The sequence below is a fragment of the Clarias gariepinus genome, chromosome 8, assembly GCF_024256425.1.
Source record: "Clarias gariepinus isolate MV-2021 ecotype Netherlands chromosome 8, CGAR_prim_01v2, whole genome shotgun sequence".
NCBI lineage: Eukaryota > Metazoa > Chordata > Actinopteri > Siluriformes > Clariidae > Clarias > Clarias gariepinus.
The window spans coordinates 25674823-25699000 of record NC_071107.1 but is presented as its reverse complement, the minus strand read 5'-3'; the positions used below and the strand labels follow the sequence as shown (position 1 = coordinate 25699000).

At 37.8% G+C, this 24178-nt stretch overlaps 1 protein-coding gene across 2 annotated transcripts; it reads right to left on the bottom strand.

Annotated features, from left to right (window-relative positions):
* Positions 1 to 904: 904 nt before the first annotated feature.
* LOC128529256 (synapse differentiation-inducing gene protein 1) lies at positions 905 to 23400 on the bottom strand. 2 transcript variants are annotated; one of them, XM_053502661.1, is made up of 4 exons: positions 23209 to 23400; positions 18934 to 19595; positions 12772 to 12909; positions 905 to 2140 (listed from the first exon to the last, which is right to left on the bottom strand). In XM_053502661.1, the coding sequence occupies exons 2-4, from the start codon at positions 19483 to 19485 to the stop codon at positions 1982 to 1984; spliced, it is 849 nt and encodes a 282-aa protein (XP_053358636.1). In that variant the 5' UTR covers positions 19486 to 19595; positions 23209 to 23400; the 3' UTR covers positions 905 to 1981. The 2 variants fall into 2 exon arrangements, with proteins under 2 accessions (XP_053358636.1, XP_053358637.1); XM_053502662.1 differs by lacking the exon at positions 23209 to 23400 and adding an exon at positions 22997 to 23042.
* Between the last annotated feature and the right edge of the window lie 778 nt (positions 23401 to 24178).

Sequence of the window (24178 nt, the reverse complement as noted above, 5' to 3'; positions counted from 1 at the left end):
GCCCCAAAAAATAAATACATAAATATAATTAATACAAAATATAAAGTAAAAATAAAACAAATTAACCTGTACTTTACCTTAAAAAAATGTAAAAATAAATCCCGTCAGATAAGGGTTTTCGTTTGTGCACGCAGGGTGTGTGTGTGTAAAATGTGCACACACACACACACACACACACACTAACGGATAGACCGTTTTCAAAACCATTTAAAAATTAGCAAGGAACATTCCTAGTTACACTCACGTGACCGCATACTAACAGGATCACTGCTGTAAGTAAAACAACAACAACAACAAAAACAAATTAAACAGCTCCTCACCTTTGAAAACAATCGCGACAGAGAGAAGTTTGTGTGTTTATTTGGCAACCTGAGACAAGGGGGGCTGAAGGGGGGCTCGCTCGCGTTTACTGCCCCCTTCTCTCAGGTTGCCAAACAAACACACAAACTTAAAAACACTGCAGGCACTAAGACCCAGCAGGGGAGACGATAGGTCTCGGCTTTACAGCTCCCCTTCTCTCAGGTTGCCAAACAAACACACAAACTCTTCTCTGTCGCGACTGTTTTCAAAGGTGAGGAGCTGTTTAATTTTTGTTGTTGTTGTTGTTTTACTTTACAGTAGTGATCCTGTTAGTATGCGCTCACGCGAGTGTGACTAGCGATGTTTCTTGCAAATTTTTTAACGGTTTTAAAAACGGTCTCTCCGTTAATGTGTGTGTGTGCACGCGTGCTCACACACACATTAACTCAGCAGGAGAGACGATTCACTCAGCAGGAGAGACGATTACCTACAATTCCGCTGCAAGAGAGAGAAAAACCGTTGGCTCACTTGTGATGACGTAACGCTCGTTCTTAAAACAAGAAGCGCATGCGTGAAACATGATACTCAGTGCTCGTAAACTAAGACAATGCTCGTCAAAAATTATTAAAAATTGTTGCTCGTCTTGCAAAACACTCGTAAACCACGTTACTCGTAATCCGAGGTTCCACTGTACTTTCATTCACTCACTGAGGAGATTTTGGTCTTTCTACTAATTTCTTGATTAAATGAATAGAAATTTACGGTTGATCTATAATTTGGTTCAACATTCATAGATTTGGGAGAAAGCACAATGTGGTCAGTCTTTAATGACATAAGCCCTGGGTACGAAATAGACAAGGAAATACATTTGTTTGCTTGATCATGTGGTGCAAGGCATGATCAAGCATAATCACAAAGGTTATCTATATATAAATACCAGATTTGAATGAAAAGACTACATTTAATTAGCAAGAGGTTGCAGTTCAACAGTGGTTAAAATCTCCCACATGGTGAAAATCCATAACACAGTGTAAGCATGTACACCATAATCATTTGGCATGTAGAAACTGAAAGCCTGGTTTTGAGACACCAAGTGTTATTTAAAAAAAAGGTTTATAAATATTTACAGCCCTCTCAGATCAAAATATTACTGCTAGACAAGGAAGGTTAGAGTCCTGCAGCCCATCTATATGGCTTTGCGTCCATCTTACCCTTGAGTGTTAAATAAGCCCCTTCTCCCCTTCTTGTGGTCCTTTTATATACTGTAGTTCCTTATAAGAAGGCTTCAAAGCACTGTGGCACTTCAGATAGATTGTGTTTTTAATACTTTACCATCATCCAGCGAAAAAAATAAGAGTACACTAAAGGCTCAAAAGACTAGATTTGCACAATAAGCATAGTAAATGATGAAAGCACACTAATGATTTTGCCTTGTAAACAGGTATTAAAACCTATTCCTACAGTATTTCGAACACAGTTGTCACTGTGATAGACAATGAATACGAAAAAAGGAATATCATGATTTACAATGTCACAATGTTTACAAATGAGGATCCATTCAAAATTCCAGGTGATTGGTGCTGTAAAATATGTAGATAATTACTTAGGGTAATATCCCTAAGTGGCCCATTAAAGTAAATCCACATTGACAGTCAATAGCAAGATTGGAGCCAGTGCAGGGCTACAAGTGGTTGTTCTTGGAAAGGTATGCAATAAGAGCCACTGCTACTCCAACGTAGATGCCGGTACCGATGGTGATGGACAGCACAGCTAGGAAGAGAGCACGTCTGGAGCTTGAGCTGGCATGGTGAAAGTCCCCTTTATTGACTGCTTTGTTGGTCTGTCGGAGAAGGAGAGAAATACAGAGTAATGCATCAGTAAATGCTACAGTACAATAAAGTGAGAACAGTTATCAGAGAATATTATGAGAGTAAAAATTAGAACAACAGGATAATGATGATGATGATAAGAGAGCAGCAAAAAAGAGACGAAACAGAGAGCAGAAATGATTAATTGGCTCCTCTCCAACAGCTGACTGACAGGGGGTTCAAGTGGTTGCATAAATAATTTGAGTGCCATGATTTGCTTCTCTCCTGAGGACATGCAAGCCTTTGAAGTTCAGGAAATCTTGCCGAGACAATTTTTTGATGAATTCATTTATATCCTAAATCTCTGCTGCATTATTCTTCACCTCCTATATGGCAGATGTTTCTCTGTACCATCCCACATGATTCTTTTATTCGTTTGATCTACAACAGAAGGTTGAGTTAAAACTCAGGCTTTCTGCTTACGTCTATGATTGAGGATGTAGGCATTGAAACAGGCAGCCGCACACTAAACATAGCTTGATAATGTTAATTGTTAGACCTAAGCTCTAATCCATCAGTCAATTATATTAGGGAAAGCCAACCCAGCTACATCAAAAGACAAAAGCAGATTACCTTAAGCATGCATCACCAATCAGGATAATCTGTGCAGCATAGAGGAGGATCCCATTTTTTTCATCCTATAAATTGTATCTACACAACCTTCAGTTCCAATGAGCTACCTCTGTAAAGTTAAACAAGTTCTTAGTACATTTTGGTCTGATTTAAAATGGTATGAGTTTTATCATAAATCTATTTGCTGTTCTTATTGCAGCAGGAGTGTCTGTCTAATACTAGGCAGACTAAGGAGAATGAAACAGCATGCGGGGTAATTTGGAACGGATTTAGATCACTGGAGAATGTATCTTTTGCTTAATAAATGAGTTTTAAAGTACACACAGGCTTTCTCTCTCTCTCTCTCTCTCTCTCTCTCTCTCTCACACACACACACACACACACACATTCTTATATTCTTCTGGGGACCCCCAGTTGTTTCTGCTCAATGCTGGGTGAAAACTAGAAAGTAAAGTGTGTGGGTGAAAGGAAGAAGTGCTATAGAAAGAGAACCAGCACTCCACATACAAAATAATCTCTTGTATACCCCCATAACACTAACTGACCATCCTTCTCCAAAGATTAATCCAAACGCAAGTGTAAATGTAAATTTGAAATTGGACAATAGCAGCACTATTAAAATATTTGTGTTCTTTTTTGTACGTCTCATGAGATTCACAGCAGGACATCAGCACAACAAACAAAATCCACTGGAGCCTAAGTGCAAACCTAGAAATTATGTGTTAAGTTTAAGGGAGATGTATTTAAAATTATTCAAATATATCATTTACTGCAACTGTTTCTGTGCTTTTAACTATAGCTTCTTCTGCAAGGTCTCTTTCGTCTCGCTCCAGCTGTTGTGCCACACAATGAAATCCCAACTGTTCCCAAAGTGTAAGAATCATCTCAGTTTTGGGGAAATTTATTTTATGGTGTAATCCTTTGAAACTGCTAAATTGTGCAAAAACAATCCATATCACATTCTTCAGAGCAGAGAATAATTTAGGGACCAGGGGCATGGGACTTTGAGAGGTTTTAGAGCATGAGGGAATACCGGTTTCCTCGTGCACAGGTGTCACGGTCACTTGTTTCAAGTCTAATTTGCATTAATAAGTTTTTCTCCTCCTTTGAAACGCAAAAGTTTTTTAAATGTCTCATTGTAATCTGTGAGATCTCATCATTAACATTACCGGACAAGTCTAAAACACTTGGAGTGTAATTCTTTTTGGACATATACTAAATGAAGACAGTTTTAAGACGCCGAATGCTTTTAAACAGTGCAAACTTGTGTACCAGCCAGCGCAGTGTCATAAATGAATGACAGAGTAGAAGATAACAACTAGTTGGTATGTTGGTCATGACATAAATATTTAAAAATGGTGGCAAACTAACCAGTTGTTATCTTCTATATTCTATATTCATTTATTCCCTGTTTATATTACATGAGACAATAGAGGCATAGTTGATGATTCTAGAGGTGCAGTATACATGTAATCCACGATATGTAGGGACACGATATCACATCCTGGTTTCATAATTGTCCTCTGTTTCTGATCCGTGTAGGTCAGAGAAATCAGTGTATTTCCCAATATATCTGCTTATACTGGTATCCTGTTTTGTTTAAAAGAACTTTGTTGTCTTTGTGGGCAACAGCGACTATAATTTATTTTCTTATAGTATAGGTAAAAAAACAATTCTCTTTATTTATATGTTCTTATTGGAATTCTGTGGGTTAAAATACCAGTTACGCTGAATCACTGCCATCAGTGTAGAAATGTATCTTTAATTGCTAACTTGTATCCTGCTGGAATTTTATAAACATTGCAGGCCTTAATCAATTACTTGCGATTTTGTGCAAACAGTACATTAGTCACGCATCTTTCAAAATGTTAGGAATAAAAGAGGAATGATAAAATACTGTCAGTGTCAAGGTAATACATAAAAAAAAAAATCAAGCCTAATGTTACCATAACTCCTTTTACACATTTACACCTAGCTCTCTAACAGATTTACAGTCACACGGCATCACAGCTGTGCTTGGTTTTTCTCACTGTGATTCACTGCTATGGTGTCAAACATATTAAGTATGTTATTCATTAACTGCTGTAAATTATTCAGGAACAACGGTGAATTTAATTGGTATGGTATCTAGAGAAACAACACATTAATGTTCAACAACTCAAGTAATGAAACAAATTAATTAATAGTATCTACCTAACAACCAATTAGTATTAACCAGTCAGTATTATTAATTACAAATGAATACTTGTCCTTAAGAATAACTAAAGGATAAATAGGTCGTTACAATCTAAAAATTCATTATTTCACACTTTCTCCCCGTGCTTGGTAGGTTTCCTTAAGGTATTTCACTTTCTTTCCACAGTCCAATGCAGTGCAGGCTGCCTGGCATTTCCAAATTGCCTACAGTGCATAAATGCGCATGTGAGTGTGTGTGTGTGTGTGTGTGTGTGTGTGCCCTGCAATGGGTTGGCACACCATCCAGGGTGTACGCTGCCTTGTGGATAGGCCTCTTAGATATAGCTTATTGATGGAAGGATAGTCTGTGGACATCTGAGCATCATCCGCATATATGCTTGTTTAGCATCCTATTCCAGATTTAGTCCTCCATTTCTGTTATTATAACCTTCACTCTTTTGGGAAGGCAGTGTATAGTGCAGCTGTGGGGATTTTTGCTCATTCAGCCAAGAGCATTAGTGAGGTCATGTGTATGGTTTATATCCATGTAAAGACCCACATATAGTTTGGATGGTAAGGTGCTTCTCTTTCTATTTATACAGTTTATAATGGCATGAAAGCCAATAACAACTGCACACCAGTTTTCTCCAATATGGAAGGCAGACATTAAAGCAGGAAATTGTAAAAAAACATTTTTAATTTGGACAATTCAGAAAAACAACCGAGGATCAATTGTGCATTATTCCTGCGGATGTTTGCATTTCACTGCACATTTACTCTTTAGAAAGACAGTTCTCATTAAAGGGGTCATACAGGCCTACATGCACTTTTTTAAGCTGTTTGGACTGAACCGTGTGTTAGGAGAGTGCGTACACAACCACTCTACGATGATAAAGAGCCGCCCAGTGGTTTTCTTTTTATTTATTAAAACAACATGCCCCTTCTGAAATCAGGCCAATCTCAAATGCCTGTCGATGTGACGCCACACCACAAGAGGTCGTTCCTACACTAGTTGATTGACACTGGTGTTTTAGCAAAGAACCGCCCCGAGTGAGAAGAAGCTGTCGGCCATTGTTTTTCGCCGCTGGAGCAAAATGGCGCCTAAGCAAGTGTTGTGTACAGTTGTTGGGTGTAATAGCGAACACAGCAGTGGTCATTCACTACCTAGGGTTAGTGACCTAGGGTACCTACCTAGGGATAGGTATCTGAGCCACTGAGGACTCAGTGGCTGAATTTAGTTTTTAATGCTAACGTCCCCGCCGATTTACCTAAATGCGTTCATGTTTGCGATAATCATTTTTCACCAGACTGCTTTATAAACGCGGGTCAATATAAAGCAGGTTTTACTAGGAAGCTGCTAAAAAATCGGATCTGTACTAACGCTTCGTGTTCCTGCTTCATCTTCACCAGGCTCGGTGAGTGTAATTTATTTTTCTATGACTCTTTTCTAATAATCACGATGAATGCGGAGTGTAAGTTAACTTACACTCTCATAGAACATGGTTATGGCTTCTTCTCTATGTACATCCGTCTCTATATAATCCCTAATCGCCCGTTTATAATAAACAATGCATTAAGGTGATTGTCTAGTTGCAAATTGTGTACGTAGTCGTAAAACTATATTATGCTTACCTTTGTTACGTTAGATGGTTTATAACGATGTCTGTCGAAGATTAAGAAGTCATGTAAACACATCAGTAAACACATCGCGTCCGTATTTCTCTCAGTAAGCTTCTCCGCATTATGTTGTTGTTGCTCGCGGCAGCGTAACAGCCCGTTAATTAATGCCCATGCAGTGATGAGAAAGACAAATCGAGTCGATGCATGTCCATTCTTTTAATTTCTGCGTTGTCAGGCGATATTACAAACTTCCGCGTAGGTTCCGTACTTAAATCAAACCAAAAAAAAACAGGCTCAGGCTCCATAATCCAGCGTTTTCCAGTTTGGACTGCATTACCCACAAAGCACTGCGTTGTGGTTAATGCTTTGTGGGTAATGCAGTCCAAAGCATTGCTGCACTGGACTAAACTCCCGTGGCTATACCCCACGTATGTTGTGAAGACACTCCCCACAGAACTGGGGGGGGGGCGGGCTCAGCAGAGATCATAAGCATTTAAAGGAACATGTACTGAAATAGGTTGCTGAGAACAGAGCTAGTTTTTACCAGTTAAAAGTGGTGTTTTTTTTTACACAACCATTAAGAATTTTTAATTAAATATATTACAAACTTTTCATTAGGACCCTAAAGAATCGTATTAACATTTAATGAAACATGTTTCTGGATGATCCCTTTAACATTTTTGCAAACAAAGTGTTATTCCCAAACTCATCAGGTGAGATATGTAGGTTTTATGAGATGATAATTTGTCTCTGCCATATGCACTAATGTATGCCCTAAATCAGATAAATATTGTAGACCTTATTATGAAACTTCAATACGAATAGCCTACAGATGTCTTACTAAAACACGATTTTCTTACTAACACTGAACAATGACAGCAAATGAATCTGGGTTTATGTAAGGAAAAAGAAAAAAAACATTCTTGAAATACTTTCCTCTGAGGTGTAAGTAGACACTTACTATGCAAATAAGATTAACAATTCTATTGTTCTGGCCAGATGAGGAACTCTTGTTATTACTTTTTTACTATAAGTATGCCTGATTAACACAAAATCAAAGCAAACCTGATTAACAATGGCTTGATATTTAAGGTACAAGAAAAGATGAATTAGGATAAAAGAGAGCAAACATGCTCCAGAGATAAAGCAGTAGTTTTAGTGTTTTGCTAACACGGAATATGAATAGGATTTGGATTATATACTTACAAAGCATAAAGTACTGTAAATGCACAGCATGGTAGACTGGGTGGTAGACCTGTTGCCTCATATTCGTTGAGTCCTGGGAGTTAGATATTAAGTGATCTTGAGCTCATGTTTGTATGAAGTTTTGAATATTTTGTTCATGCCCCTGTTGCTTTTACAGGGGCTTTAAGATTTCCTTTCAACCTCAAAAATCATGCCAGTAGGTGGATTGAATAATGTCAAAATGATTGTCAAAATGTCCCTTAAGTGTGAATGAGGGTGTGACAATGTTTGCATCATGCTGGTGATGGACTGGAGTACCATCATGGGTGTATGCGTGAATCCACCACAAGCCAAGTCATTTAGCACAGCACATGTGCGCAGACACACTATGGGCAATCTGAAAACATCAGTCAAGCACAGGGAGATCATACAAACTCTACGCACACAGACCAGAGGTGTGAATTAAAACCTCAACCCTGGAGGTACAATGCCACAGTGCTAACCACAGTGCTAACCTCCATGCCACCATGCTGCCAAGCCTAATCAGAAGCCTAATAAACACTTTACTGAAGATGAAGTAGTGAATGAAGAAGATGTTGCACAAAATAATAGTACATGATGATTATTAGCATTGATGTTATTTTAAATGGTATAACGATCACTACAATGTACAAAACAGGTCTGTGTTAATCTCTCCTGAACAAACACGAGTGTGAGAACACCCACTGCTGTATATAATGATGTATATAATTTACATATGATGTAAATTGTGACTGCTTTTGTTCAAATACATCTATTCTTTGTCCAAGGAAGGTATTTTTTCACAGCTTACGCCTTACAAGGCCCACTCTTGCACATTTCCAAGCCAGAATATTACATAAAGATTTTACTCATGGAGCATCCTGTAAAACCGATGAATTAGATTATGCACACAGGATTACCAAAAACAGATTGTTGCAGTTCATATAAACATATGAAACACAGCACTTCTAAGGCCTCTTTTTCCATAACTGAGAATTTGTTTAAGGATATTTTTGTAAAGCCATCTCAAGACATGTGCACATCCATAATAATAAGGCACAGTGAAAGAAAATCAGGTAGTTATGGAGGAATCTTGCTGATAGTCAGAGCAGAACCTGTTATGAATAAGAACATGCTGTTTAAGTGTAATATTTAGCTAACTCTTTGCAAGACATATCACCCCTAAGGTTTTGAAGTGCTACAAAAACTCTGTGCACTTTGTGTGACTAGAAACGATCTATGTTTAACAGCCTGGGAAAAGTCTTTATATATTCAAAATTTAACATGAAAAGCTACAGGCTTTACTGGACTCAAATTTATCTGACATTTATCTGAAAGCTATATCATTGTAAAGTCTGATTATTAATTGCATTTAATAGTTCAATTCGGACTTCGACATTCAACATTTGCATTATGGCACTTGACACACACCCTTATCCAAAGCGACTTTATTATCTCATTATATATCTGAGCACTTGAGGATTAAAGGCCTTGCTCAAGGGCCCAGCAGTGGCAACTTGTTGGTGGTGGAGTTTGAACCTGGAACCTTTCGATCACTAGTCCAATGCCTTAACCACTGAGCAAACTCCTGCTCCAACATAATGATTATTTAAAAGCAACTGTTATTCATTTATTTAATTTGGAGTTTAGGTAATAAGGTACAGAATTATATACAAATTAGTAATAAGATTATGAGAGATACACTGTATTGCAAAAAAGTACATACATATGAACTTAAGTAACATCCAATTCTTAATCCATAGTTAAATATGATGCTGGCTTACCCTTTGCAGCTATAACATTTATTTTTTATTAATCAGTTATTTTTTTCTTTTGTTTGTGTAAAGCTGTTTTTGCGACAATGTCAATTGTTAAAAGCGCTATACAAATAAAATGGAAGGCTTTCCACAAGGTTTAGGAGTGCATTTTTGTGATTTTTTTTTTTTAACCATTCTCCCAGAAGCACATTTGTAAGGTTGGACAAAAAGGCCTGGCTTGCAGTCTCTGCTCTAATTCATCCCAAAGGTTTTCTATTAGGTTAAGGTCAAAACCCTGCAGGCCAGTCAAGTTCTTGCACACCATACTCGCTCACCCATGTCTTTATGGACAGGACGGGCCGTACCCAAACTGTTGCCACAAAGTTAGGAGCATTAAATTGTCCACAATGTCTTGGTATGCTAAAGCATTAACTCCTAAAAAACAACCCCACACCAGTTCCAACATGACTGAGCAACAGTCAATATATGGTTATAAAATATAAAGTTATTAAATTTTAATAATGAATATATAAAGTTATTAATATTCATGTTGGTACTCCATGCAGCTATTAATAATATGCATAAGACATGACAATCAATATGTGAGCACTGCACACGTCTGCATTTCCCGTTGTCTTTGTAGGGCAGACAGCTAAGGAAAGGTTAGAAAGTAATCTAAATAAATATATTATACTTCCATGTCATATAGGGGAAATGTCATTTCTTGTCAGAATATTTTGTTGGCAGAAAAACTCAATTTAGGTCAAAACCTGTTTTTATCTTAAGTGACATAAGACAGGTTTTCCCAGGCTACCACATATTTCAGAAACTAATCGTCCAGATATGTTCACTGACAAGTATGAACAATGCTGCAATGCAAGTTGTCTAGTTTATAAACAAGCATATATACCCTAATATATACCCCAAGCATATATACCCCATATATATATATATATATATATATATATATAGTGCAAAATTATTCTGCCCCCTTGAACTTTTCCACATTTTGTCACATTACAGCCACAAACATGAATCAATTTTATTAGAATTCCACGTGAAAGACCAATACAAAGTGGTGTACACGTGAAAAGTGGAACGAAAATCTTACATGATTCCAAACATTTTTTACAAATAAATAACTGAAAAGTGGGGTGTGCGTAATTATTCAGCCCCCTGGGTCATACTTTGTAGAACCACCTTTTGCTGCAATTACAGCTGCCAGTATTTTAGGGTATGTCTCTACCAGCTTTGCACATCTAGAGACTGAAATCTTTGCCCATTTTTCTTTGCAAAACAGCTCCAGCTCAGTCAGATTAGATGGACAGCGTTTGTGAAGAGCAGTTTTCAGATCTTGCCATAGATTCTCGATTGCATTTAGATCTGGACTTTGACTGGGCCATTCTGACACATGGATATGTTTTGTTTTAAACCATTCCATTGTTGCCCTGGTTTTATGTTTAAGGTCATTATCCTGCTGGAAGGTGAACCTCCGCCCCAGTCTTGAGTCTTTTGCAGACTTCAAGAGGTTTTCTTCCAGGGTTGCCCTGTATTTGGCTCCATCCATCTTCCCATCAACTCTAACCAGCTTCCCTGTCCCTGCTGAAGAGAAGCACCCCCAGAGCTGCCACCACCATATTTGACAGTGGGGATGGTGTGTTTAGAGTGATGTGCAGTGTTAGTTTTCCGCCACACATAGCATTTTGGCCAAAAAGCTCCATTTTGGTCTCATCTGACCAGAGCACCTTCTTCCACATGTTTGCTGTGTCCCCCACATGGCTTGTGGCAAACTGCAAACGAGACTTCTTATGGTTTTCTGTTAACAATGGCTTTCTTCTTGCCACTCTTCCATAAAGGCCAACTTTGTGCAGTGCACGACTAATAGTTGTCCTATGGACAGATTCCCCCACCTGAGCTGTAGATCTCTGCAGCTCGTCCAGAGTCACCATGGGCCTCTTGGCTGCATTTCTGATCAGCGCTCTCCTTGTTTGGCCTGTGGGTTTAGGTGTACGGCCTTGTCTTGGTAGGTTTACAGTTGTGCCATACTTCACATTTCTGAATGATCACTTGAACAGTGCTCCGTGGGATGTTCAAATCTTTTTGTAGCCTAAGCCTGCTTTAAAGTTCTCAATAACTTTATCCCTGACCTGTCTGATGGGTTCTTTGGACTTCATGGTGTTGTTGCTCCCAATATTCTCTTAGACAACCTCTGAGGCTGTCACAAAGCAGCTGTGTACACCACTTTGTATTGGTCTTTCACGTGGAATTCCAATGAAATTTATTTATGTTTGTGGCTGGAATGTGACAAAATGTGGAAAAGTTCAAGGGGGCCGAATACTTTTGCAAGCCACTGTATATATATATATATATATATATATATATATATATATATATATATATATATATATGTAACCAGGGAGTAGAGAAGACATTATTTGACATTTAGTGCAAAAATCTGTCATGCATATTTTTTGTTTATCTGTGACAATTTTATTTTCTGGCACCATTTTTCTGGGATCTCTGCATGTGAAAGATCATGCAGTGTGTGTGGGAGCCTCCTCTGCACTCGAGTTTGGTGAGCACACTGCTACACTGTGACAACAACAGCCTGCAAGCAATAAATATTGTGTAATGTGAGCAGTACAGTGATTCTAGGACTGTTCATGTCCACTAGACATAAAAGAGGGTGTCAAATGATACTCATATTGCTTTTTAATGCTAAACCAAAATTTCAGGTAAATAAATGAATTATTCACATACTATACTGCTGTGGAGCTATACAGGCTTTTAAAATAATTCAGAGAACCTGTTCTCTTTCCATTCCAGCATGAAAAATAAGCTCAAAGGATTCATAGGGGGTTTAAGGGAATTGATTTTGCCACAGGCTTAGTTGCTAGGGCCAGGCTGTGTAAACAATTTTTATTCATATGGAGAATTAGAGAGCTTTAGGCATTGAATAGTGATGTGATGAGAGAAAGAGGTGCTACTACGCAATCATAATGACCTGTCTCAAATTCAAACAATGTAGCCTAGCCACAAAAAGTTGCACATTCCAATATATTGTTGAATGCTTTAATGCTTTAATTACAGCATGCATTTGCTGTGACATCGTTTGAACAATCTCATGCAACATCACAATATTTTGTTTCATCCAGAGCTGCATTAGTTTTTATCTAACGTCTTATACTGGTGAGAGGAGAGTCGAACCACTCAATCAATTCTTTCCATCACTATCTCTGTGCTGTGAGGAGTAGATGTTGAGAAAGCTTTACCTCATGAGACAGGTAGAAGGCAGCAATGCCCAGGGGCCAGAAGCAGCACAACATTGAAAAAACACTGAGGCCCAGGTAATCTCGTGGGGGCATCATAAGGAAGTTGTCCTCACTCTCTGAGTCACTTGAGTACTCACTCTGTAGGAAAGACATAAAGAATGCTAGACAGATTAGACATCTTGTCAAGAGCAGGTTATTCTACTTTATTTCAATTCCATACACTTTTGTTACTTTTCCAAAAGATCAAAAGATATTTGATGTCTTTATTATCTTCTGTTCGATGAGTTGACACTGAAGTGAAGCCACTGCCCCTATTTACCAGATACACACGGCACATTAAAGAAAACCTGCTATTATCTTCTAATACAGAAAATAATTTACACCCCCCCCCTTTAAATAATCACATTTTGTTGCTTTGCAGCCTGAAGTGAAGACAGAGACGAAGACACAGACACAGTACGCTACAGCCAGTTGTATTTACTCAGTGCAACTTTTAACTTCCGAGTTAAAAAATATAACACCAACATATCCAAAAAATAATAGTAAGAAGAATCGCCGATTTAAAAATGATCAGGTGAAGCTAATTACCTTCTCAATGGCACACAAAGCTTTGTACATTTGTACATTTGCTTCTATTTGTATTTATCCAATGACAGAAACATAAGCACTTTTGAGTGTCTGCCAAATGCCTAAATGGAAATGTACATCTAGACTTTGCAGTATTTGCCCACTCTTCTTTACAGAACTGCTTGAGGTGGTTTAAATTTGATGGTGACTGTTTGTGGACTGCAGTCTTCAAGTCATTCCACAGATTTTCACCTGGGGTTTATGTCTGGGGTCTGATTAGGCCATGCATTCACCTAGCTTCCTAAACCACTGTGTGGTCAGTATTGCTGTGTGCTTTGGCAAAACGTAGAAAATCTGCTGCCCTCTGAATTGTCAAGTTGGAAAGTAAACCTTCTTTTCATTCACAACTTTCTGGCAGAGGGCAGCAGATTTTCCTTAAGAATTTGACGGTATTTTGCCCCATTTATTTTTCTTCCATCCTAACAAGTGCTCCAGTCGCTGCTGGAGAGAAACACCCACACATACAGTAACAGGATATTACCACCCCAATGCTTTACTGTAGGAATGGTGTTATTTGTATGGTGAGCTGTATTGGATTTTTCACCAGACATATCGTTGTGGTGGACATATTGGTGTTGTGGTCAATTTTAGTCTCATCTAATCAGCTACGTTTTGCAAAGCTCATTCATGATTGCATGTGGCCTTTCTTGAGCAGTGGCTTTTTTGTTGCAACTTTCCCATACAAGCCACATTTGTGAAGAATTTATGATGTTGTAATCACATGCAGCGCAGCACAGTGTGTAGTGGTTGGAACTATCGCCTTGCCCCTCCAGGCTAGGTTGGATTTCCGTGTTGATTTCTTTTCCTCTGGGTACTCCAGTTTTTACCCCACAGTCCAAAGACCTGCAGACTAGGCTAATTGGCTTGTCCAAATTGTCTGTAGTGTGTTAATGAATGTGTGTATGTGTGTATGCCCTGAGATGGATTGGCACTCTGTCCAGGGTGTACCCCGCCTTATGCCCTAAGTTTCCTTGGATAGGCTCCAGGCGCCCCACAACCCTAAATACAGGATAAAGTGGTATAGACGATGAGTGAGTGAGTAGTCATATGTACACAATGAGTACAATTAGTCCTTAATTCCTGCAACTGCTTCAGGGTTGTTGTAGACCTCTTGATAGCATATCTGACCAGTTTCCACTTGGATCTTTCATCCAGTTTGGAGTGACGTCCTGACCCAGGGAGCGTCTGTGTTGTACCAAATACCTTCCACTTGCACTATCAGGGACTAAATTGCTCCAGTCTCCAAATCAGTGATTCTGTTTAAAAAAAAAAAAATTTCACTGGGTGTTTCACTTTTCACAGCTGGATAGAACAAACAAAAAACTGTCTGTCTTCATTTCAGGCTACAATGAAGCAACTAAATATGATAATTTTACAGTAAGGTTATTCTTTATATTCTTTGTGATACAGAAGGAGTTTTACAGTATTACTCCTTGAAGCATATCTTATTTAAATTTGCCATATTGCTTCTCCCAAACAATAGAATAACTGACTGTTCAAATAACCTCAAAGCATTTATGACTCTCATTAAAGCAAAACATTTTTAATAGAAGCATCATCTACTTTTGAGGGTCATATCATATCTCAACTATCATACAATATCTTAATTGGTGGGTGTCATTAATCAAACATTGAATCATGCCTTAGATGCAGAGTAGAAGACATTTATGAATGATTCTAATGTCACATCTCTCTAATCATTTACATGTACACTTTACAAGTGTAACTTTCACATAAGGCAAGTGTGATTCAAGCATAATGCTCATAATAGGCCATAATACCGCTGTTAAAGACTACAAGAGATTCTGCAATATCCAGTGTGAGTTATGACATGAAAGACCATTCAGTCAACTGCATTTTAATCTGTGAACCATCAGCTGCTTTAGAATGTATGTATGCTTGAAGGCCAGGAAAGACAACAAGAAGCTCTCTTTTAGAGAGGATGAGTTAAAGGGGCATTGTTTTCCAAAGGCTGCTGTGTTGAGACAAGATGAAATCATTGCATTGCCCACAAGAAAGACAGGTAGAACACAATGTGATTTACATAGCTGTAAAAGAATATCTTGTGGAGGTGAATGATTGAATGTAGAGAGGTTGTGTACTAGAAGATTATGAGGCCAAGCACTGATTCAAGACATGCTACTATTATTAAGACTTGGCTACCTGTAGACCTACAATGCACACTGTATGTGTGAGAAAGTTTGTAATGTATATGTTATTTATCTGTGAAACCCAGAATTCTGACATTGCTTTCACCTTAGTGTTTATACGTCTAGGCCGAAACAGCTTGCACCACTTGCTTTCCTTGCCACTAATTTGTACCTTTTGTAAGTTGGCCTTTCGCATATGTTCACAGACAGAGACATAGTGGACAATGATTCTCTCGCTGTCTCTCTCTCTCTCTCTCTCTCTCCCCTCTCCCCTGCTCTCTCCTCTCTCAATTATACAACGCAGTTTAATTCAGAGCCAATCTGTACGTGCCATGGCAACGTAATCTTTGGAATGTTATGGAAACATGTTGCAGAGGAAGAGACAATGAAGACAAGTAACAGTGTGGGGGATTTTACACCAGCCTCCACATAAACACAGCAAAATGTATCAGTGAGTAAGAAATCAAATGCAAGCAGTAACAGCTGAATTTCTATTTTGTTCTATCAGAACAGATGTGTATAAAACCTTACACTTACATTAGATATATTTTTAAAAAACACTGTTGCATCTGCAAAAATAGTATCAATACTCAGGCCAAACCCCAAATAATAAACTGGGACATTTATCTATACAGTATCTGGGACATTTAGTTATTAACTATCTCTCTACCCCCTGATCAAGGGCACTACTGGGTGTGTGGAATAAGGGATTGTACAGCCAACTAGATTTCCATTTTATGCTATTTAAGGATTTAACCCTGGAAATCATCCGTTAAGATTTAAGTGGAAATATAAAGAAACACTTGGGAGATTTAGAGGACTGTCCACCACCTTCATGGTTTATTCCCCTCTCCTTTTGACTGTATAGTATTGGTAAGAATTTAACTACTTTCACCTGTTATTTGAACTGTTGGTGTTGGTCGCTAAATGTCAGTCGTCAAATATTAATAATTTAGTCCAAACCCTGAAAAAAGAGATTTTATATACAGTATATGAGCCAGCAGCCTTGTGCCTATGAATGCATCACAGCCATGCTGATATTGAGCACAACAGCACTCTCTCTCTCATGCAATTATTGCTTAATTCTCAAACAATAGTGGGATAAGGCTTATTCAGAGGACATTTTGCAGTAACTCTACATGCCATGAACAGTACTGGATGCCAAAATGAACTTTAAATTTACATTTTTATAATAAATAATCAGAACTCATACCAAATTCTTATAACATTTGAAAGAACATAAGGGAGTTTCAGTCCTGAGAGTGAGCTGTACCCGTTCCAATTCTATATCGACCCCCCTACATGCAAATCTGTTCAGAGTGGCAGTCAGGAGCACTTGGTCCATTAAATTGATGAGTAGTCAATTACATACTGTAAATCATTTAAGACTCTCAAATAGTGATGAAAATAATGCAGTATTTTTGCTGGACAGTATAATGAGATTTTCATCTTGGTCATTTTGAGACTCATTAATTTCAAATGAGAGGAAGGTGAATTATGTATTCATACGTATTCATGAGACATAAAAGGTTTAATATTGGAATGTATACATATGCAATCACGTAATCCTATTCTCGTAGGCACTGCATCTAATTTATTTGAAACTAATTTATTGGTCTGTACATACAGATGGAATTATTCCATATACAGTACAATGCTCTAAAATTATATCTAGACAATTTGTGTGGCATATGTATTGCTATCAATTGTTAATAAAAAAAAATACCCAACAGGCTCTCGGTTATTTCTTCATCTATAATCCAATCAAGACTTAAGTATTAGAAATATTTTCTGCATTGGTGGACAGCAGTAGAAAGGAAAACATATTAACCTTTTAGTATTGCACTGGTAGGTTCCTAATAACAGGATAACAGCAGTAAATGTACACCAGGTCAATTAACACATTTCGAAATTAAACAGAATAAGCCATTATAATGTAAAGACAACAGAATGATACTCTTTAAACTGATGGCAATGAATTATACACATGAAGTACTTTAAACCAATGTTAACTAGTTTTCATTGAATGTCTTACAGTAAAAAATATATGCCTTCTGATATATGCTTTTAAATAAAATTTTACGTCAGATGCTACAAAATAATTCAGTAATATTGTGTTTTGAAATTTTTGTTAGGTTTACAGTGGAGGTGAATGTAGACCCCACGTCTCAGCCTACAAATATGGATGCAGAGGTCTCCAAGAGTACACGAGATCAAACTCACACACACCTGACCTGCGATGTATACACTCTGTAATTTATTCCGGTTCTTTACCAGTCCTGATATTACGTGATGACTGTTTCCATGTATGATCTTGATTTGCCTAATTGCCGAGGATACCTTTTTTTTTTTTTGCTGAGTTTATGCCTGTTACTGACCACTGATCAATTTCCTCTGCCTGTTCTGTCCATTTTCTAACAAATCTCTGCATCCACTTTACTGTTCCCTGGCACATTTTATAAGAACAAATAAACTATCCTAAGTTTAATATAGTATAAAAATTCTGCTTTGTTTATACATTTTCACTTCTGTTTAAGACATAAGCTGTGGTACATTACGCATAATGTATAACATCATTCCGAAGTAAAAAATAGAGCTCTGTCTACTGTTAATAGTAGTTTTGCACCTGCCAAACCTTTAAAGGCAACAGACAAAACACTGCACGTGAGATTTAAATGTCAGAGTGAATACCAACAGATTATGCATGTGATGCTCTTTTGAACATCAGCTCAAGGTTCTTTAGAGGTTATTTGATGACTGAATAGATCACAGCATGGGTACACCACAGCACATCTGCATGTCTCCTTCAACTCCAAAGCATTACTCTCATCACACAGAGATCTGCAGAATGTGCAGCAGTTTCAGAACAGGTGGCCTAGACAGGTTGGAAACAGCGGGAAACTGGCTGTGCAGACTGCCTCTACACTTAGATCCTTCCCCTCTCTTACACACACACACACACACACACACACACAGGCACACAGGCACACAGGCATGTCGACAGAGTTCAAGAAACCTGCTCCCGATAAATAAAGACATGAGGGCAAAAATGAAATGGTGACAAATTACAATTAATACATTGCAGAATAAAATGCTGAAACACTACTGGTCTTATCGATTAACTGCAAAATCTAACATTCACTTCCAGGTATTGCCAATATATGTTTTAAATCTATTCAACCAACAGTCTGCCTTCACCAAGAAACTGTAAGATATCGCTCCATTTTTTATGTTTAGAATTGTGTCTATATGTGTATACTAATGTTTGTTATCTGTATTGGTTTTCACTCACTGTAATACTTTGTAAATAACTTATATTTTGTGCCACAGATTTATTAGACTTATATTTTTAAATAACAACAATGGAAAAATGTCCAAATCCTACCTCCAATTCTTGGAACTCATCGTCATCATCCACATCGTAGGACAGTGTATGAATCTTGGTATCCTCCATAGATAAATCCAAAAATTTGTTGTCAGTGAGCCCATCTTTAGTAACTGTAGCAGCGGAGTTAGCAGGAGCCATGTCCTCGATAAACGTGGTCTCACAGCAGTCGCTTCCTTCCCCCCAAACTCTCAGAACTCCTTCTGGGTAGAGGATGAGGTTGGGCTTATAAAAAGGGTCCAGAGCCTGGGGCAAGGCACTGGGGTTGAGCAGTTGCGGATGGTGCCCACTTATTCGTGTCCCGTTTCTGTCCTGACCTGCATGCTCAGGGGAATAATTGACCACCATGTGGCCCTGATACTGTGGGGCCAAGTACACTGACACCCTTCCTTCCTTGGTTTCTACCATAACACTTCGGGTGTTGATCAGACCGTTGCATTTGTAGCAATCAGACCCTAGGTCGCCACCAACACTTGCTGTTGATAACTTCCTCTGAGCAGGAGGATCTTTCTCCTCTTCTGCTCTGGGGGTAGTTCTGAGGTCTGTTTCCATTTTGGCCTAGTGAGCGTTGATCCTGGAGATGGTCCTTGTCCAGGCACTAGTTTGTCTCATGAGTGATCCATAAGAGAAAACATGAGGTGGAAGCATTGCCCTGTTCGTTCCTATATAGAACCACAACAAACAGGGTCACAAACGTTTTAGAATTATAGCTTTTCATTTATTAAAATTCATAATATATTAAATTGCTAAGAAATAATACATGTGTAGCCACCAAATGACATTAAGTCAAAAGTCTTTTCAGTTTTTCCAAGCTTTTTACTTTATCACAAGGCTACCACCAGCCTTAGAGCCTCATTTGTAAAAATGTAAGAAAAGTCAAATATCCTCTTAAATTATAGAACATGTTTGTTTGTGTTAAAATGTAACATAGAAATCAATATTTAAGGGCTTAAGAATGTGCATATGGATGTTTTATAAATATGATTGCTCTATACATCCACTTTTTACATCCATTTTTGCATTTGAGTGTCTTTATATGAGTAATATAAATAAACTATTGAAATTAAAAAAAATTGTGAATTTGGGTGTCATTATAACAGATTTATTAACATTTGCACTGATGTGAAGTCATATATCAGTATGAAAATATTGATCATGCATTAACCTGGGACCTTAGTCATAAGATACAAAAGGAATACATAAAAAGGTCCCAAGATTGACAAGAATTATTTTAACATAAATAATATATTGTCTTAGTTATAATGGAGTTTTCAAGAATTTAAGAAGTTGTGCCTATATTCTGTCTATACGTTTTAATCAGGTTGAGGCATGATCAATATTTTCATACTTTTATGTGACTTCACATCACTGCAAATGTATAAAAACAAGTCTGTTATGATAGTGCACAAATTCACAGATTTTTTTTTTTGTTATTTCTATATTTTATTCATATTACTCATTACAAAGACACTAAAATGCAAAAATGGATCCTGATTTGTGGTTTACTATATAATCTATTTTGTAAATAATACTGTTTAATGGCACTTAAACCTACAGTATCTATCTGAATTGAAGTGCTTCCAAAACCAGTGGTCCAACCCTTTGTTGTGTGACATCTTGTGTCATTGATTCCTTTCATTCTGCCAGGGAACAAGAACAACACCTATCCATGTTAACAAAGAGTTCTCCAGTTGTACTGCACTTCCTATATGCAATTTTCCTTCTAGTCTATTCTAAAGATGTCATCTCAAATTCCTAACCAATTCTTAGAGCTATTGCAAAATAGATGTAAACCTTATATTATCTCCCAGTTGAAGCATACCAGTGTGATTAATGGCAGATCATAAGGATGGGTCAATGAGACTCCTGAATCCCACTTTGGTGCTCATATTGCCAAATGGTAATACAGTGGAACCTTGGATTACGAACATAATTCGTTCCGGAAGAGGAGAGGAGGAATCAGAGCCCCACCCCCTTTTCATTTTACACCATGACTCTTCTTCCTCTCCTATTTAAGTTTCACACACACAAACACACACACACACAAACACAATAACGGAAAGACTGTTTTATCAGAAAAGAATAACAAGAAATATCGCCAATAATACTCGCGTGAGCCCTTGCTAACGGAATCATTGCTGTAAAGTAAAAATAAAACAAATTAACCTAAACTTTACTTTTTAAAATAATTGCGACAGAGCAGTTTTTCCGTTAGAGAGAGAAAAGGAGGTGTGTGTGTGTGTGTGTGTGTGTGTGTGTGTGTGTGTGTGGAGGCAAGAAAAGAAGGTGTGTGTGTGTGTGTGTGTTTGTGTGTGTAAAGGCGAAAGGAGGAGCTGTGTGTGTGTGAAGGGACACGGTGTCCAACGACGCACGCGCACACACATAACAGGATGACACAGGGAGAGAGAAAATGGGTCTTTAACCTCTCTAATGAGACTTTCTTTTACTTTACATGCGCACACGCATGTTTTATAATAAATGGTACACGTGTGCTATACACACATGCATACAAACACAAAATAAAATATGTTTTATGCGCACACACATGGTGACAGTGTTATAGTAAACAGTACACACTTGCACGGATGTTGATTATACCAGTAAGAGACGCGCACTAAGACCGAGCAGGGGAGACGATTACCCACAATTCTGCAGTGCTAGAGAGAGAAAAACGATTGGCATCCAAACAAGAAGCGCATGCGCGGTACTCGTAAACTGAGACTTGTTTGTTTTTCAAGTCAAAATTTATTAAAAATCTTTGCTCCACTTGCGGTATACTCGCAAACTGCGTTACTCGCAATCCGAGGTTCCATTGTAATAAGTTCTGAACGTATTCATTGCGTGGACTCCAATATTTAATTTCTTTGGTATAAAGTACAGATTTATAAACATGTTTAAAAAAGTAAGTATACTCAAGTGACCAAGTGTAATTTGTAACTAAGATTTAATAGCAAAATTAAAAGACTTATAAATTAATAAATGCCCACAACAGAGACCTTGTGAATAACATGAACATCTAATTTAATTTAATTAAATTAAATATAATTTTATTTAAGTAAATTACTTATAAATTAATTAAGTACATATTAAACCTGCATTACTTTATCTAATCACTGGGTTACGTCAGATGTCATGGTCTGCTCTTCATCAGTTTTGATTGTATCCAGAGTTTCTCATGTTAATGCAAAAACCTATTCCTCTGTTGATATGGTTGTTGGCTGCGAGTTCAAATACCACTCTGATCAAATATTAGACTTACCTCTCCTCCAGTTTATTCTCTGACCTCTAAAGACATTGTAGTGTTTTAATATGATCTGATATCTCTGTAACATCATCACTAGTAATACAAATGTTGATGCTTGACCTACTGATGTTGACAACGATTAACATAATTCTTTACACAGTAATATCTGACACCATAGTGCCTACTTAACCTTTTAAATTTGAAATACCCACTGGTGAGTCTAGAGTCACTGTGCTTGCTTATGTAATTACAATCCTTTTTCTGTTTAGTAACACTATACATGCTTAAAATAAAAATAAAAAACAAATAAAAAAACAGTCTTTTATTGTATTGATTCCTCTGGTAAAAGGTTATAGCCTATGTTGTTCAAGAGAAAAGCAGAAAAGGGTCCTAAATACTGTAAACCTTTTTTTTTTTTTAAATAAGCATAGTTATGGAATAATATAATCATATTACAATGAATAACTAAATAATCAGCTAAGACTAGAAAAGATTAATAAAATTACAAAGGCCAACAATACTTTTGAATATAAAGTTTTTAAATCTTTTTAATCACAACTGTATATCACTTATACTGTAGCCTGTATATGAATAGGCTAGTAGGTAGATTCGTAGTTGCACTAAATGATTCATTACAAAAAGAACGCATGCAAACAGGAGGCAGTGCATTTAGGCGATGTCTTGTGTTTTTGTTAAGTGTTTGCGTTCAGATTGTTAGGGGTATCGGGGATGCAGTGAGGGCTGTCCATGGGACTGCACTATAACCTTCCAGCACGAAAGACAAAAGATCTAAAATAACATTAGTAATATATATCTGACCTGACCATCCGCCTGGACAGTCTTCAGTTATGCAAAAAAAAAAAAACTGCCAAAGCTTTAAAATTCCAAATTAATTCCTACAGCTCTTGTCTCTAACACGTCAATAAACCCGACCTGGCTTCAGGAGGCTGTAATGCATCAGCGGCATCCTGGTGCAATCATTCATTTGCTGTACAAGTTCGTGATCAGCCTGGTAAAGCAAAAGCGCTTACCTTCCGAGGCGAGCGCGTGCCTGCTTTCTGTGTCGTTATGTCCGTCCTGGTGTGTGTACAACGTGTGTGTGTGTGTGTGTGTGTGTACAATTGTACAGAAGGTTCAACCAAAAACCTCAATCCAAAGTGTAATATTTGTGAAATAGAACAAGAAGAAAAACAGGCGGCTGGAGTGGACGCGCCTTTCGTGTGGACGCGGTGTGGAGAGGAGGCTGCGTGGTGGCACTTTTTTTTTCTTCAACGTATTACACACACTCTCCTGCATTACAAGCACGTTTCATACAAGGTGTAGGGGCTGTGTGCGCGCGCGCGCGCGTGTGTGTGTATGTGTGTGTGCGCGCGTGCGCGTCCTGAATGTGTGTATTATACACGCTTATATATGCGTGTGTGTGTCCTGAGCGTGTGTACTATACAGATATGTATGTGTATATATTTAAAGACATACACACACACACACACACACACACACATTTAGAGTCAACCAAAAAATGCAAAAGGAGAATGCATTTATGATGTATGTTGTATTAATACAGTATTAATAATGTTATCATATTATTGTCCTAATATTATCATACATCATAAAGCAATATAGTATTACAATATTAAACCAGTTTTTTTTCGTGAAGTGACTCTGTGTGTGTGTGTGTGTGTGTGTGGTTGAATATATATATACATATGTACAGTATACAGTACTCACACACATATTGTTAGGTTTTTAAATGAATATGAAGTGTGCCCGAGCTAAGTTTTAAGCTAAGAGAAGAAGAGTTTTAGCTTGTTGTGTCCGCTGCACCTTGATACACTTACCGGTCCGGGCCCGATCGACCGGGAGAGACAAACACACACACACACGCAGGCATGATGTCTGAAGATCTCTGTTTATTCTCAGCAAAGAGAGCACATTTAAACGGTGCTACGTCCCGAACATCAAAAGAACCATCATCAACATGTCAGTCATAGAGGAACCCGG

Coding starts and splice junctions, on each gene's coding strand:
- LOC128529256 (XM_053502661.1), bottom strand. CDS start 19,485: ATGGAAACAGACCTCAGAACTACCCCCAGAGCAGAAGAGGAGAAAGAT. Junction 12,910..18,933: donor ATGAGTTCCAAGAATTGGAG/GTAGGATTTGGA, acceptor TCTTTCCTACAG/AGTGAGTACTCAAGTGACTC. Junction 2,141..12,771: donor CCTTCTACCTGTCTCATGAG/GTAAAGCTTTCT, acceptor CTTCTCCGACAG/ACCAACAAAGCAGTCAATAA.